The sequence below is a fragment of the Doryrhamphus excisus genome, linkage group LG3 (assembly GCF_037039965.1).
Source record: "Doryrhamphus excisus strain RoL-2023G ecotype Guam linkage group LG3, RoL_Dexc_Guam_v1.1, whole genome shotgun sequence".
Lineage (NCBI taxonomy): Eukaryota > Metazoa > Chordata > Actinopteri > Syngnathiformes > Syngnathidae > Doryrhamphus > Doryrhamphus excisus.
Genome location: NC_136359.1, coordinates 15,670,159 through 15,686,395, shown reverse-complemented (window position 1 = coordinate 15,686,395; position 16,237 = coordinate 15,670,159). Strand labels below are relative to the sequence as shown.

Here is a 16,237-nt window from a genome sequence, read left to right as displayed (position 1 = left end):
TTCCAAGGTTACTGTAGGTAATACACTAAGACGTCATGATGTGAAATCATGCATGGCACGAAAGGTTCCCCTGCTTAAACCAGCACATGTCAAGGCCCGTCTTAAGTTTGCATATGACCATTTGGATGATACAGAGGAGTCATGGGAGAAAGTTTTATGGTCAGATGAGACCAAAATAGAACTTTTTGGTCATAATTCCAATAAGCGTGTTTGGAGGAAGAAGAATGAAGAGTACAATCCGAAGAACACCATCCCTACTGTGAAGCATGGGGGTGGTAGCATCATGCTTTGGGGGTGTTTTTCTGCACATGGGACAGGACGAGTGCACTGCATTAAAGAGAGGATGACTGGGGCCGTGTATTGTGAGATTTTGGGGAACAACCTCCTTCCCTCTGTCAGAGCATTGAAGATGGGTCGTGGCTGGGTCTTCCAACACGACAACGACCCGAAGCACACAGCCAGGAAAACCAAGGAGTGGCTCCGTAAGAAGCATATCAAGGTTCTAGCATGGCCCAGCCAGTCTCCAGACCTGAACCCAATCGAAAATCTTTGGAGGGAGCTCAAACTCCGTGTTTCTCAGCGACAGCCCAGAAACCTGACTGATCTAGAGAAGATCTGTGTGGAGGAGTGGGCCAAGATCCCTCCTGCAGTGTGTGCAAACCTGGTGAAAAACTACAGGAAACGTTTGACCTCTGTAATAGCAAACAAAGGCTACTGTACCAAATATTAACATTCATTTTCTCAGGTGTTCAAATACTTATTAGCAGCTGTATCACACAAATAAATTGTTAAAAAATCATGCATTGTGATTTCTGGATTTTTCTTTTTAGTTTATCTCTCTCACAGTGGACATGCACCTACGATGAAAATTTCAGACCCCTCCATGATTTCTAAGTGGGAGAAATAGCAAAATAGCAGGGTGTTCAAATACTTATTTTCTTCACTGTATGCTCTTCTGTGTATTGTCCTGTTGTGACTTTTTGAAATTTGGGTAGTAATATATTTACTACCATATTTTCCGGGCTATAAGTTGCACTTTTTCAATGGTTTGGCTGGTTCTACGACTTATGTTTTATTTTTCACACCCGACAGCCACGAGGGCCCTCTAGGCTTGTGTGCCAGTATCTGCTACTCCTATCATCCGTTACCACTGAAAATTGACAAACATCAACTTTAAAGACGGAATACAAATGCCCCCAAAAAGAAAACTGCATCAATATTCTGCAGATTACAAACTGTTAAGTAGTTATGTTGTTTATGCTAGATTTATCTGAATGTTATGTTAACATACGTCTTCACATAATGGCAACAGATGCCTATTTATCTGTTTTATTACCATACCTTGCTATATTTCCACCCCAAAAATGTTTTTATTGTGCATTTTTGGGTAATGCGACTTACACTCTGGAGTGATTTATAGTCTGGAAAATACAGCGTATTTCATGCATAGCTTCAGTATTTTGCTCAAGTCACCAAATATGCTTCTGGTTTCTCTAAAAGGCATGAACCTCCTGTTAGAAACACTGCAACATAAGTATTCATCACTATACATTTTAGTTTTTCTCTGGTTTTATTTTTATAACAAAGTGTGACGGGTGGAAAAATGTTGGACATGGAAGTTAGACTTGTATAGAATGAAATGGCACAAATTGAAGCAAACGACACTTTTTGGGAGGGGGGGGGGTCACAGAGGCTTATTTTTCTCAACTGCTTCGTTCAAACAGGTAAAAAGTGGAAGGGAGGCCAGACTTCATATCAAGACATGACTATATAGTGCCAACCGAGAAGCCGAAAAGTATGAAAGAGCGCCATATCAGTGCACATGCAGATGTATGTGTTAGCCAGAAACCAAATGCTTTTTTGTGGTAAAATGTCTGAAATCAAAAATATTTCATTCAGAAGTACAGAAAGTATTAAAGAAAAATAATTTAAGAAGAATGTTTAGGGTACTAAACATTCTCTGACAAAAAAAATAAAAGAAAAAACTATTTTCCCGCTTCCTAAGTTTCCTAACAAGACACAGCCAGTTTCTAAGGGCCATAACCGTTGCAATTCTTTGTTTAAGCCAGTTACAATGTCAGTCCTTTTTATTTGTGCTTTCACGGGCAAACATTTAGTGATTTCCTCTAGCTTTCTCAAGTCTTTAAAGAGCACGTGGCCTCTTAGGGTTGATCTGCTTGCTGGCCTTCTCTTCCTCTTGGAGAGCACAGCGGAAAGACTTCACTTTATCTGGAAGAAAAATCAGAACAATCAAGAGATTGATGAACGAGACTGGTGGTATGCTTGGCTTGGAGTTTGTGTGCTCCACTCAAACCTCGGAGTTCGGTGAGGATGTCTATCTTCTGATCTAGGATCCTCTCCAGCTGGGTGGCGTACGATTCCACATCATAGTCCACTTCTTCTGTCATCTCAAGCAACACCTTCTCATCCTCCAGCCACCTGATGGACTCCTGATAACAGTATATTGAGGCTTGATGTAACCGTTTGTCCCATATGGTATCATATAAACGATGCAATGAGTCCGATTTTGGCATTCCTGTGGTCTGACCTGGAAAACAGCACGGTGGTCCTCGAGGACCTGCTCCTCCATCTCCACCAATTGAGATACAGCCTCGTGGAAGGAGAAGAGTTGTGGGGACACCTCCTCCTCCTGAAAGACACATAGAAAACAAATGTGACTATCAATTTCACACAAACTTGTACTTACACTACACAAAACTACACACAAGAATCCAGAGGCTGGCTGATTGGTTTTTCAGCTTTTTTCTAAACAATTTTTTTTTACTCCTATGAGGTCTCCACCTCTACTTATTTTTGTCTGATACATCTTATTTTATGTCTGCTACATTGAGTAATTCAGTAATAGGAATGTAAAGATGACCATAAGGGTGTTTGTATACATTGTCTAATGTTTAAATATATATATTTTTTCCAAGGTCCTAAACAGGTTTTCTATGCTGCAACAACAAAAAATGTCATTTCTGTCATATTTTCCTTAAGATATGCTGTGATAAAAGTACTCAACTGTGACATGTACCCACTTTAGTAAGTTACTGCATTCACAGGAAGTTTCCTACGTGTAGTACTATACCAAAACCAAAGCAAAAGTACTTACATTCTGCTCACAGAGCAGTTTGAGGTCATCTCTCTGTGGAGAGCTGTTCTGCCACTCCTCATCCAAAAAGTCCAGCTGGTTGATAACATGGATATTGGCTCGACCTCCCTCCATCACCTGGTTAGGGTCCACGGTGAGCTCCTTCACCCTGAGGACAAAACTCAGATTCATCCACAGAGCAGACTACTCTTATGGTTGGAAGCTGGAAGTAAGCCAGATGGGGGATTGACATGCACAGTAGAGACATAATGGCAGTAGTGGCATCATGCACGGAGAGGATGGGTTATTCAGATGGCATAATGGCGCATCCATACATTTTAACATATTCATTCAACACTTGACAGTTAACAGACTACCAGATTCACTACTATGCGCTGTATGGCTAATTATACTCATACTGTCCACAGACTACAACAGAAAGATGTGCAGAATGGGCGATATTTAGGAGAGTGAAGGGGAAATAAAAGATGCATAATCAGCAAAGAAAAAAAAGTGGAAGCAGGTGAGGTCAATCAGATCATGCAGATCAAAAGAGGAACTGGTCGTGGAGGGATGCTTATGAATATGAATCCTATGACTGCAATACACGTACTTGCCAAAACATTAGGTCCACTGGCACAATTTGAAATGTTGTATTGAAAATTATGTGTTTATTGATAAGTTGGTAGAGTCACAAGAGTGCCATATTCCTCCCACCTAGCATAGCTACAAGTTTAAGAGTCGGGTCATTTTGACATTAGTTTTGATTGACACTAAGGAAGCTATTCATTTAACAATATGTTTATATCTCATACTGATGTGTAATTTATTGCCTATTTATTGCTATTTACAGTAGGGTTTTCTAAGTGTGGCAGTTTGCTGGAGCATATTTGTGTGGATTTCTGCTTTCATCATTACAACAAAAAATCTAAACATTAGCTTAACAGGTATGAATAGAGTCGTTTTTCCAAAACTCCCCTATTGTCATTTGGTGCTTCATGCTTTGTAAACATTGGTATATAATATAATGGCAAGAGGGAAAAATGTTAACTAAAGAGAGCAAGAACTCCGGTATGATTGCAAACTACAGCAATCCCTCATTCATTGTGGTTAATTGGTTCTTTAATGGACTAGATAAATGAATTTTAAATATATTGGTACTTGGATTATAGAAAACCTGTTTACAACCTTCTACATACAGGTTTTACTATTAGAGCCCTCTAGACATAGACTAACACCCTATAGTCACCTATACACAATCTCTAATCAGAAAACAAGTCATAAAAGACAAAAATAAGACTCATGCTCATAGTTATAAATGTCTTCCAGATGTGTGGAGAGGAAGTGACATCAGAGATCCAGTATTGAGCTTTAGCTTTATTTTTTAGAATATGTAAAATTTGCTAAACATGTGTATTTTTGACTAATTCATTTCTTAAAAACCACAATAGAGTGAGGGAGCAATGTTGAAACGAGATGTAGCGAGGGAGTGTACAAGCACAATGATACCTGTAATCTTGATACATCCCTTATATTTAACCTTATTGTGCACATGTACCTAATATAATGGCCCGAAAGTGTTCATCCATGCTGAAGCGACATGTCTGATGCGCGTGTTTCACATGTTTATGTGTGTGGTGTGGTGCTTTGGGGGAAGCACTCGACCTGCCAGGGGGAATAGCAGCAAAGTCATCAAACTCAAAGGTATTGGTGGGGGAGTGCTCAGGGCGACTCCCCTGACCACCTTGAGAGAAGGGGATGTCAGACGGACTAATCCCAAACTCCTTCACTCTACACCACATCAAAGAGGAGCAGCGTGGGAAGAGGCAGGAAGTGGAGAGGCGGGACGAATAAAAAGGAGAGATATGAGAGAGTCAGACAGGAAATACAAAGAGCAGGAAGCAACTCTCAGTAAGGTGAATTATGAGCAAAACTGTCAGTTTCTATGATAACAACACACTACAGCAGGTCAACATATCAGCACCTGTTGGCGTAGCGGAGCGTGTTGAGTGTATTCTCGCAGGATGTCATACCAGGAGATATTGTTGCAATCTGCCCAAACAAAGTAAGGTTATTCCGATGGAGACTGTGCACGAACAAAGCACAGATAAATAAAGATAATGAACTCACCATGCAAGTACGGGAATTTTCACCAATGAAGGAGTCTCGTAGGACCTGGGTGAGCTTACTAGCTCGGAATGGAGTATGTGGTTTGTTACGTCCCAGAGCTCTGATGCACTCCTGAAGCAAGAGGCAGGAAACATGTACTTTAAAGGGGACCTATTATGCTTTTTCCACTTTTCTGACCAATAAATGTAGTTTAAATGTTGTATTCGCATGTTAAAGGATGCCAAAGTTTCACATAATGAGGTTTGTGCATTTGGAAGTGAGCCCTCAAAGGTTGGGATGGCTCAAAACGCTCGGTGTGAAAAGGCTTGGTGAAACCGTTCCTTTGTGATGTCACCGAGGGACGGACTTCCTGATATGGTTCATGGTTTGGAAGCACTTTGGGCACTTTGCAGACCTGCTCCACATGTAAAGTGCCTTGAGTTAACTTCTGTTGTGAATTGGTGCTACATAAATACAAATTTAATTGAACATATAACATATCATATCAATCCCTGTGCACTAAAATATGCACCTTGTAGTATACAAAAACAAAATCAATCATGTGGAGATTTTCATTCAACAGAATGAAGGATAACGGTGAATTCTGATTGGACACTTTATAAGTGATGTGACTGTAGCAATCATATGACATCATAGCTTTTCTGTTATTGAACCCTGCTCTTAAACAGAGCTGCAGGATACATTTTTGGCAACATAACAGTGAATACTTCCCATATCCATAAACACCTAACAGTCTCAACAAGCAGCATTTCCCCACAATGGTGAGCTCTATTTACATATTTTGTTTCAGTGACAAGAATTTTTTGTTGTTACTTCAGGGACGTTTTATACTACATGGTTCTTTGAAATCGTGTACAGACAACATTGCTGCTTCTACTTTGATACAGCCCCACTTTGGGGGCTTTGAAAGTGATATTGGATCCCAGTGGAGGACTCTTTTAATACAGGATAATTCTCCCTTTTTGAATTTACACTTGAATATGGCTTCTTTATCCCCGAACCACACCTACCAGAGTCTTAAAAGATGAAACCAGGGATAACCTAAAAGCACACCAACCTTGTGAAATGGCACCTCATCATGTATAACAATAGTAGAACATTTTAATATAGGTAATATAGGTGTGCTACACAGCACACAGGGATGCAGTTGATATTACCACATTCCTTCCAACAAACCTTGAGGGCTAGCAGGCTTTTGTTGATCTCCGCTCCCTCTAATCGTGTTTGGCGGTCCGCACTTGAAGTATCAGCGCCCCTCTCGTTCCCGGCCAAGTCGATAAGGGAGAACTTGCCGTGCATCTTGCCCTTCCTTCGAAGAATAATCTGGAAGACGGCGTGGCTGCGAGACGAGTGGGCATTGGCTGAGGTTTGCCCTGACGTCCTGATGGAGAAGGAAACACAGACACAGTATGATGACCAAGGTCTTACTCTGTATATTCCATGCAAGGTTTAATGCCAAGTACCTGCAACTGTTGCCCACTTCTATGAGCTTTAGGACATCCTCTGTGCACTTGACTTCCTTCTCCTGAAGCCCCACAACCTGCACTTGTTGTTTCCTGTCCTCCAGCACCCTCAGTTTGGCTTTGCGATTGAGCAGGTCAAACACCTTATCACAAAAGTACACAGGGAACACCGATTAGCTTAAAAATAAAAAACATCATAAAACAGATGGAGTGTTTCCATTTGTGCACTTCAACACTTACACTTAGCATTTAGGGCATAAAGCAGTGCCACCTTCAATATCACATTTTTGGATGTGGGGTGGAGGAGGTACTAACTTGCGTGGTTGCAAAAAGGAGATGCGAGGAGCACATAAATGATGCAATTACAACAACAGTCATTGATTTGGAACAGCACTACACTGTCAAAATTTGCACCTTCACGAGCTAAGTATGCAGTGTAAGTACAGAAGGGCACAAATGGAATCACAGACCCAATCTGTGAATTTATTTTGAAGATGAATCTATCTTGTGTTGCTCACCTTTCCACTGTAGATTTCAAAAAAGGTTGCGTACACTTGTAGTTCTAATTTCTTGTAATTGGGTTTCTTCAACATGAGAAATACATCCCGAGCTGAGAATTAATTGACAAAATAGGTTAAGTGCCATTTTACAACATTTTTAAATACAGGCCATGGTGAACTGACTTACCAGCCAATGCATAAATTCCTTTAGAACAATCTTGGTTCTTTCCAGAAAAATCTCCACCCATTGTCTAAAATACACAAGATTGTTTATGAAACAGTTTGTTTTGTTGACTAAGTTACACATACTGTAACTCACATGAGTTTTACCACTTCCTGTTTGCCCATAGGCAAAGCAAGTGGCCATGCCCCTTTCAAATATGGTCTCCACTAAAGGTCTGGCTGTGAACCTTCAGGGGGCCAAAGAGCACACCACATGGACACTTCATTAAGTACACCCACGGTATATTGATTTTGACATGATTTTATCAGCATCATTTGACCAAGCCGACCTGTAAACCATCTCGTTGGTGGTGGCGTCATCAAAAGCATAGTCGAAGCGGAAGGTCTGATTTTCTAAGAAGCGGGTCAGGTCCACCTTCTGTTTAGGTTCATGTACCATCACCACATCCTTACTAGGAATGGTGATGACATCTAAATCCTTCATGGTGAGTTCTGAAACAAAGCCCAATTGAGTCAGTCGCTTGTCATGTCAGCACAACATCGGTTGGTGAGATCATACCTTTTTTGTTAAGAGGACGCTTCCTCACACATACACATATTCTGTGTTCTTCAATCTGAGCAGGGAAGCATTAGTGTTTTAGTCAGGTGATTTTCCTGGAGGGGACCCTCCGGTTTTGGTTTTTACTCACCAGATCTGCTGTGGTCAGAGGTCGGTAGTCTAGGCTGGCACGAAAATCTCTAATCATGCACATGATCTCATAGTTAGGAATGGTTGTGTCCACCTCCTGCATGAAGACGTGGAGAAGCTAAACTTGAGCACACAATAAATAAGTAAGAACTTAAAGGAAAATGATATCAATATACTTGAGCCCTCTTTTCCCTGAGCTCTTGTTGCTGCAGCCGTCGCTTTTCCCTTTTCTCCTGCAGCTTCTCCACCTCCTTCACACAGTTTGACTTCCTCCTGGCTGTCACAAGACAAGAGGAATAATTATTAGCATTCATGTGGTAATATGGTATTGATCAAGAAGCACCTTCAGTCCAATTTATTCCTTTATCTTTTCTGTAATACTAATGTATCTACTGGTAGTTTTGCTTCAAACAGCTCTACAGCTTCAACAAACCAGGATACTGTAATTAAAGGTCAAGACTAAGGAGCTTAGTATAATATCAGAGACAGTCTTTATACAGAAAAAGGGGCCCACTGAAGCCTCTTTTCATTTCTCATTGCATTTCTCAACATTTCTCAACTCCTAGAATAAAATATGTAATATATATATTTTACAAAAATTATACAACTAAAAAATTAAATACAGCAAGGCGATGTCCACATTTATTACAAATGTTTTAAATTAAAAACATTTCCTTATATCTGCCCAAACCAATAAAAAAAATAATGGTCTTTACTTCAACAGACTGAAAACTAGTCTTGCTAAGTAGTCACACTGGCCAGAGGTTTTCCAAACTGACTGTTTTCAGCAAGAACTTTAAATGGATAGGACTGTCAATCTGTCTATCCTGCAGAAATTTGACCCACATGTAAGATGTAAGCAAAAACCTGAGCAGCAGTATCCTTTTATTTAATAATATTCATTTATTTATTATGGCATTGTTAATACATTTGATATAACTATAGCCTAAATCATCATCACTGACTTGTCATGAATTCAATTAATCACCCTGAGAAACAAAAGTAACTTACGCTATATTGCGTGAGTCCCACACAATATATTTTGTGAATCTTGTCCACTGTCCTGTTTATTTACAACAAAATCCATCTTTTATCACACATACTAGTGTTTGGGAAACCTAAAAAATCCCAATTCTGGTCTGATGGACGCTCTATTGGCAAAATTAATGGCACAATTAATGGTGCAGTTGATGTCATTAAGAGTGTGCTGAGTACATGTTAATTATGCAATGTTTCTGGATTCTGCTCACCATCATGGCGGCCAAGCACAGGGCATAATACAGAAGTGCATGCAGCGTTGACAGTCCTATCCTTTTAAGAGTTCTTGGTTTTCAGTGAGCTTAAAATTTCAATGGAGATGAAATGCAAAACGCATCCATGCTTTTCAAATATCAATCCATGTCTATGTGGACATGACATGAGATTCCCGACTGTGTCCAATCACTGCAAAATGGGACACCTTTATGTGAATGTAAAGTATACAGACAAAGGTTTTGAGACATACAGTACCTGAAACAGTCAATTACAGGTTTCTTGGGAAAGGCTCTTTTGCATGAGTGCACAAAACAAAATCTATGATGGCATGCTTAGTATGGAAGAACTTGAGGTCCTGACCTCAACACCATCAAATTCCATCAGGATTCATTTGAATCCAGAATCAGTGACCTCAGAAATGCTCTTCTTTTCAAGAGAGACGCCAACATCACCACATGTACTGGTAAACGTCCCAATACTTTTGTCCTTTATAGATCGTGATATGTCAGGTGTGTTGAAGGAGATTTTGAATAACCTCCACCAATATGAGCCCATTCACACCGGGTTATGGTTTGGATCATTAAAGGGTTATGACATCCACATTTGGCTGTGGAAAAAAGGTCCCCAATTATCCTCAAAAAGCAATTTAAAAAGGTTAGTAAAAGTGAGTAACAGGCCATCCTGTCAATATCAAGAGCTGAAATAAAAGTGATCGCCTTCACCTTCCCTCTCCAAGGAAAGCACAGTAAAACAGTCAACACCTCCTGCTGACTCTCTAGAGCCTGAGACAATAGACTATCACAACTAGGTGAATAATCTGCTCTAAATCTTGGAGGAATTAATGGGCGGGATCAGCACCAAGACAAGACAGTAAAACATAGAAGCAGCATCACATGTATACTAATAATCAAAAGCAGCAGGAGATTTTGCACCAATAAAAAAAAGCTCATTTTTGCTTTGTGTCTTGCACTGTGCAACAGGCTTTTCCTCATGTGATTGTGCGTGACTCAGACCAGAAAGACAGCCAAAGACCGCTCAAGAAAAGCAGTAACACACTTATTAAAACCCCTGGCTGACTGACAGTGACACCCATAAATCCTCTCTGCAGGGTGGTTTGTATCTGGGCTACTGTACATCACCAACACACACAGTGACAACACACGTAATGGTACCTGGCAGACGTTTGGGGTGTACAAAAAAGTACTTTAAAGACAAAGGGACTGTCAGATTCTATTGGAAACTATATTTTATCAAACCAAAAAGCACTGAGGGCAGGAAGCAGGTGATACATACAAAGCTGTCCAATCTCCTTTCTGGATAGAGGCTGATGAAAAGACTCTGTAATAAATGTGGTCAAAAAAAACCAACATTCAAACAGTATCAGTGTGATTCTTCCCTACATCAGACACTATGCTGATTAAATAGTGTTCAATGCTTACAAATACAGTTTTCTATAACAATTGGCAGTACAGGATAGTACTCGGGTCGGAATATCAGCGTTACCATTCTGCAGCTGCTGCTGTGTCGGAGCTTGCGGGGGCTGAGCCTGTTGGGATGGAGGGGGTATTGCTGACTCAGCATGTTGAGATTGATGGGGTCGTGCCTGCGTCGGAATTACTGCAACGTTACAAAAGTAAAAGACACCATTTTAGAATCTTAACAGATTTATGCTATTTATATCTAGTATTTGTGTGGCTCGGTGTTGAGAATGGATTTGATGAGTAGCTGCACTACGACTATAGAAGAAATTGATCCTGATTTTGATGCACAATTACAGGTGTCCTCCTAATTCAAAAGTACTATTGTTTCGCTTTAGGAGACTGTGGAAAATACATACATCCGGTCATCCTTGCATATTGTTCACTAAGTACATTGCACAGGCTATTTTTCGTCATACAGAACTAAATAATATATTGCATCTGCGAGGTGTACATATGTCACAGTAAATGAGTGACCATGATGGTTACTGGCATGTAAAAATCTACATGCTACTGGGTCAGTGTAAATAAGTATACAAAACATTGAAAAGGTTAACCTTCGGTTTGTACTGTAAATGTATTTTTTAATACAAAAAAAAACAACCTCTACTGTCCCTGGACGGAGTGTCGATCTTTGAAGGAGCTATCGTCCCACGATTCTGCAAGAAGAAACCAAACCATGTAAGAAGTGAGACATGGCATTTTAATGGCCGATTAACACTTGTCTGGAAAAACATTAAGTTATTTAGTTTTCATTCAGTTTAGATCTTATTTTGTATTCCTAGGTAAGTGCCTTGATTGTGCACACAAATAGATAAAAGCCTATGAGACAAGATTAGTGCTGATCAGGCACAGGCCTATTTCAATCACACGTTTGGTCTGGTGATTACATTGGAAATTAAATGTGGACATCAGACAGGAGATCGGGATATCCATCAAAGCCGTAACACACATTATTTAGAAAGTGCTGTGATCATCAAAATAACAACACAAATCAGTGAGATACAAAATGCTGGTAACTCCAATCTGATGCAAAAATATTGTTGGTATCTTGACTTCTTTCATCAAAGCAAATAAAACCTATTTAGCAAAACAATTAAAATACCTTTTCTTTTCAACTACCCAAATGAAATTAGGGCAAATACAAGTAACTAAAAAAACTAAATGTGCTGCAATTTAAATCTAAAAATATTTTTGGCAGTAAATTCAATTACAGGGTATAGTAAAGAGTAACAAATCTTACAAGTACTCACCTTTGCTATTTTATTGACCTTTACACCTGTAATTGGAGGAGGAGTCTCTGGACTCCTGACAATCTCTTCATCTGGACCCACATCTGGGTTAAGTGCAAATATACTTTCCAAATCAATCTGCCAAGTAACAGCACAAATAGGAAATGTTAATATGATCCATGTCAACCTGAAATCTCATGACAATTTGTAAATGTTACAGTATACATTGACATTTATGCACACACAAAAGCTACCCAGATATGTCAACTTTGGCTCCACAATAAAGAGCATCCTCTCTTCGTTGTACAGAACTGAGGTTCATGCTGGTTGGTTGTATAATCATCACAACTTATGATGTCTTTACATGAATTATTCACCGCTTTAGAAAACAGGGCCCATGTCACTGCTGGCGCCTTGAGCAGTAATAAACGGCGGCTTACCTCTTTCCCTTTTGTGTCTCCATTCTCTATCCACTCCACTGTGACGCTCTCATTGTCCTCATTCAGAGACGTCACCATTGCCTCGTGTATGCGTCCTGTCCAAGTAGCACACACAAACATAGAAAAGACATTCATGAGTGATGTGAGAATGACCAGACTTTCGAGATTGGAGGCGTTTGTGTATTAAATCCAGATACCAATTCAATATACAGTGCATGTGTCAATATACAAACATCAGCATTTAAATTTTGCAGGTGTATCATTCTGTTACATCATACTTCAAGTTGTTTGTAATATTTAAGCCCTTTCGTGTTGCTAAATAAATTACAAATAGCGCGATTCAGTGCAGTTCAACACCATTGGTAACTGCAACCACAATATTAATTTGAAAAAAATCTTCACAAAATTGAGCTTTAATACATCTGTACGGCAGATTTTTGTATACATTAATGTAGTATATAGTGGATCGGGGCATCTTCAAAATTCTGCATTCTGCAAATTTGCAGCTTTTTGTTTTGTTCTTTTAATAGTTTTTTTCCTGAAATTGTTTTCTTCTACAGAAAGCACTTCTTCACTCTAACTGGGTAAAAATATACATCATGATAGTATAGTACAGTACAACATGGACAACATCAGTGCAACATGGCAGCACCCTGTGTGTGTGGAGCAAGGGCTTAATCATCATTACAGCTGGACACAATCAATATGTCAATCATAACAATCAGTCACATTTTTGTCTATGTTGCTGTGAGACCACTCATATTTATATCATACTCATATTTGTGTACTGCATATCTCTTTGCTGAGGTACTACTTAATTTGCGCCAGTGCTTAGTTTGTTTTCACAGACTTGCTGTCATCAAGTTAGATTTGATAAAGTTGGAAGCATACTATTGTCCAAAAGTCTGAACGTAGTGATAAATAAAGAGTTCAGTCTCCCATCAGGGGTCACCAGTCAAGCGCTTGCATTATTTGTTTGGCTTGGTTTTAAGAGCATCCCAGTTAACTGGGCTTGGCACCACCACTGGACAGCTCCAAAGGGAGGGTGTTGGGGCACTCAGTGGGAATTCAACCCGAGATGTCTGCAGTGCAAAACAGGCATCATGTACCACTATACTGTCAGTGTAAATGGCATATGACTACATTTAGGGGAAACCATAACCTCAACCCCATAATTGTGCGCCAGAAGTCAGACATTCAGGTGCGGCTTCCCTGACTTTGCAAAGATGACTCTGAATAAATGGGCAACAATTCCAACACTTAGAATCATACAGAAAGTTTCCACATGCTGCTCCATAAAACCCTTACTGTATATGTAATAAAGAATACTGTATGACAATCTTGAGAAAAACACTACTGTACTTCTCAATTCATACTGTCATGAGCTACATACAAGTCAGTGGAGATTCTGTGACAGCTGTTAATCTGAAAGAAACCATTGTGTCCACTGTGTCCCACTTTTTACACTTAAAGCCAGGCTGATACTTTCCAATGGCTGAGGGGGCTAAAAGCAGCGGGTGCATCCAGCGCTGATAAGCCAGAGGAACAAACAAACGGGGAACAAACAAAAGGCTTTTAGCATTAATTACACTAGCAGTACAAACACCAATCAATAGATCAGTGTCAGTATGTAACCGATTTGTTTCACCTACAATGTATATACTGTACTGTTTCTATCTGGAGAAAAACAAACTACGGTATGTCAATAAACTAAAGCCAACGGTGCTAAACAGATCAATAACACACAGCTGACGTCCTAAGTGTCTATAATGGGTAGTAAAGAAGCACAGGAAATTATAGTGATGTCAGATTTAAGGATGTTGGCTACGACAGATGGGGTGGTGGCCTGAATCTGGGAGAATCTACACGTTACTACCACCAACTCCCCCTCCCCCAATGGAATTATTAACATTGTGCTAAAACCAAAGCAAACCCTGGCTTCCAAAACATCCCCAAAACACCCCGATGTTGTCAATGATCTTTAGACTATTCCACGTTATAACTGATGTTGTGGACATCCGTGTGTCCATGGCAACTGTCGTGTACAAGGTCGAGCTCCCGCCATTAACACTTGAATGACAATTGTAGTGTAAATTAGAAGAGATACGACAAACGCAAGTAAATGCTTGTCATGTTATCATATACCGTACGTTCTGGTTCAGTCGTAAGAAGCCGGGCACCCGTCGGGTTAGCATTAGCCATTAAGCTAATCCCCAGCTAATGCTGCGCAATCAAGAAGTCCTCTTTTGGCTGAGAAATCTAACATTTTTTGCATAAAAGCCGTTTAAAACATTAGCGGTGTGGACCATTTATAGCCCCATATGCATATATGAACCCGGTATAGTTTGTATTGACGTTGTTGTTGCAATCCTGGGTAAAATGAGCACGCCGGCTGAAACCATACATAGAAGAATAAAACCCGAGAAAGGCGTATCGTATATTAAAGACATTTAATATGTAATCACGTGTGAAGCACTCCGCCCTCTCAATCCCCATCCTTGTTAGCGTTGACGTTATGCGGCAAACGGAAGCATCAATGTATTCAACAGCACCACAGCAACAAAGCTCCCTAAACAACTTGGGCTGAAAGAGTCACTGCGACGAGAACAAGAGCAGCATCGCCTCAAACTTACCGTCACTGCGCTTTATTTCCACATACGTGCCCACCACAAGCTTCCCAAACGCCACGGCCATTCTACATTCCCTGTACAAATTAACAATTAAACGACTCAGTAGTTGTAAACGGAGTGGAAGAAGCCGCCTTTTGGCTTGATGGGGAAAATGCGAGGAGTCTGCCCGCAGCAGCTCCAGCTAACAGGCCAGTTCCGGTGCAGTCTGAGTGTACTTCCTGTTGAAAAACCGGAAGTAAACAAAGCTCTCGTTCTTCGGCTTGGTTTTCGCTCCTGTTCGTGCGACGACGGTGTGCATTTTCTCTGAACGCAGCGAGAATACGTTCTCACAATGACGACTGTTTTATCACTTTGTTACAGTAATAATTGTTTCAGAGCAATCTACACGAACACACAAGCGTCACATAACTGACGTTTTCTGCTAGAGAGTTAACTTTTATTTTGTAGTTAAACATCCGTCATCACGTACCTGCTGCGGAATTTAAAATTGTCAGTGTAAAAAGTGGCTATAGGCCTGCCTCCATAACTTGTCGTTTAATATTGTGTTTATGCACAACACACTATTTATGCTAACGTAAATGTTGGCTTCCATTTACATACATTTTAACTCATCGATTACAGTATTAGATATATTATTTCTAATACGTCTGGCAATGGAATATTAAACTGATATAATGGTCTGTTTTGTTGCTGATTTTGAAACATTTTGAGGTAGTAGTTAGCAGTGCAAAACTTACTGAATACTACAAATATGATACCATTTTGTATAGTACACACTCAACATTTGACACATGTAGCTAAATTAGCCATATATAACTATATAACTATAATTAGCCATAATATAACCATTTATCTTACAACTGTTGCAAACCCTCCTCTCTTGTCTTGCTCTCCAGACTGAGGCTGGTTGTGCTAACCACCAATCCACAGTGTAGACCCAAAATAAAAATGAGTGGTTAGCATGCAGACCTCACACCTAGGAGACCCGAGTTCAATCCCCCCTCAGCCATCTCTGTGTGGAGTTTGCATGGACTCCGGTTTCCTCCCACATTCCGAAAACATGCTAGGTTGATTGGCGACTCCAAATTGTCCATAGGTATGAATGTGAGTGTGAATCTCAGCACTGAGGATGATTCAATACACAT

The 16,237-nt window shown here is 40.1% G+C and overlaps 1 protein-coding gene across 3 annotated transcripts; it reads right to left on the bottom strand.

Moving 5' to 3' along the window:
* Positions 1-1,414: 1,414 nt before the first annotated feature.
* kif2a (kinesin family member 2a) lies at positions 1,415-15,303 on the bottom strand. 3 transcript variants are annotated; one of them, XM_058072012.2, is made up of 22 exons: positions 15,096-15,303; positions 12,463-12,557; positions 12,044-12,160; positions 11,395-11,449; positions 10,816-10,929; positions 10,606-10,650; positions 8,235-8,335; positions 8,060-8,155; positions 7,930-7,984; positions 7,700-7,862; positions 7,507-7,597; positions 7,375-7,438; positions 7,206-7,297; positions 6,688-6,830; positions 6,401-6,605; positions 5,225-5,335; positions 5,079-5,146; positions 4,760-4,885; positions 3,116-3,263; positions 2,549-2,650; positions 2,315-2,450; positions 1,415-2,229 (listed from the first exon to the last, which is right to left on the bottom strand). In XM_058072012.2, the coding sequence occupies exons 1-22, from the start codon at positions 15,154-15,156 to the stop codon at positions 2,144-2,146; spliced, it is 2,274 nt and encodes a 757-aa protein (XP_057927995.1). In that variant the 5' UTR covers positions 15,157-15,303; the 3' UTR covers positions 1,415-2,143. The 3 variants fall into 3 exon arrangements, with proteins under 3 accessions (XP_057927995.1, XP_057927993.1, XP_078645869.1); XM_058072010.2 differs by lacking the exon at positions 10,606-10,650; XM_078789743.1 differs by lacking the exon at positions 4,760-4,885 and having other exon boundaries at positions 1,416-2,229; positions 15,096-15,302.
* Between the last annotated feature and the right edge of the window lie 934 nt (positions 15,304-16,237).

What these genes read in the sequence shown, in the direction of transcription:
- kif2a (XM_058072012.2), bottom strand. Translation starts at nt 15,156, where the DNA reads ATGGCCGTGGCGTTTGGGAAGCTTGTGGTGGGCACGTATGTGGAAATA. An exon ending in GAGACACAAAAGGGAAAGAG is followed by an intron (nt 12,161 to 12,462) that starts GTAAGCCGCCGT and finishes GTTACTTGGCAG; the next exon opens with ATTGATTTGGAAAGTATATT. An exon ending in AAAGCCTGCTAGCCCTCAAG is followed by an intron (nt 5,336 to 6,400) that starts GTTTGTTGGAAG and finishes CTCTTGCTTCAG; the next exon opens with GAGTGCATCAGAGCTCTGGG.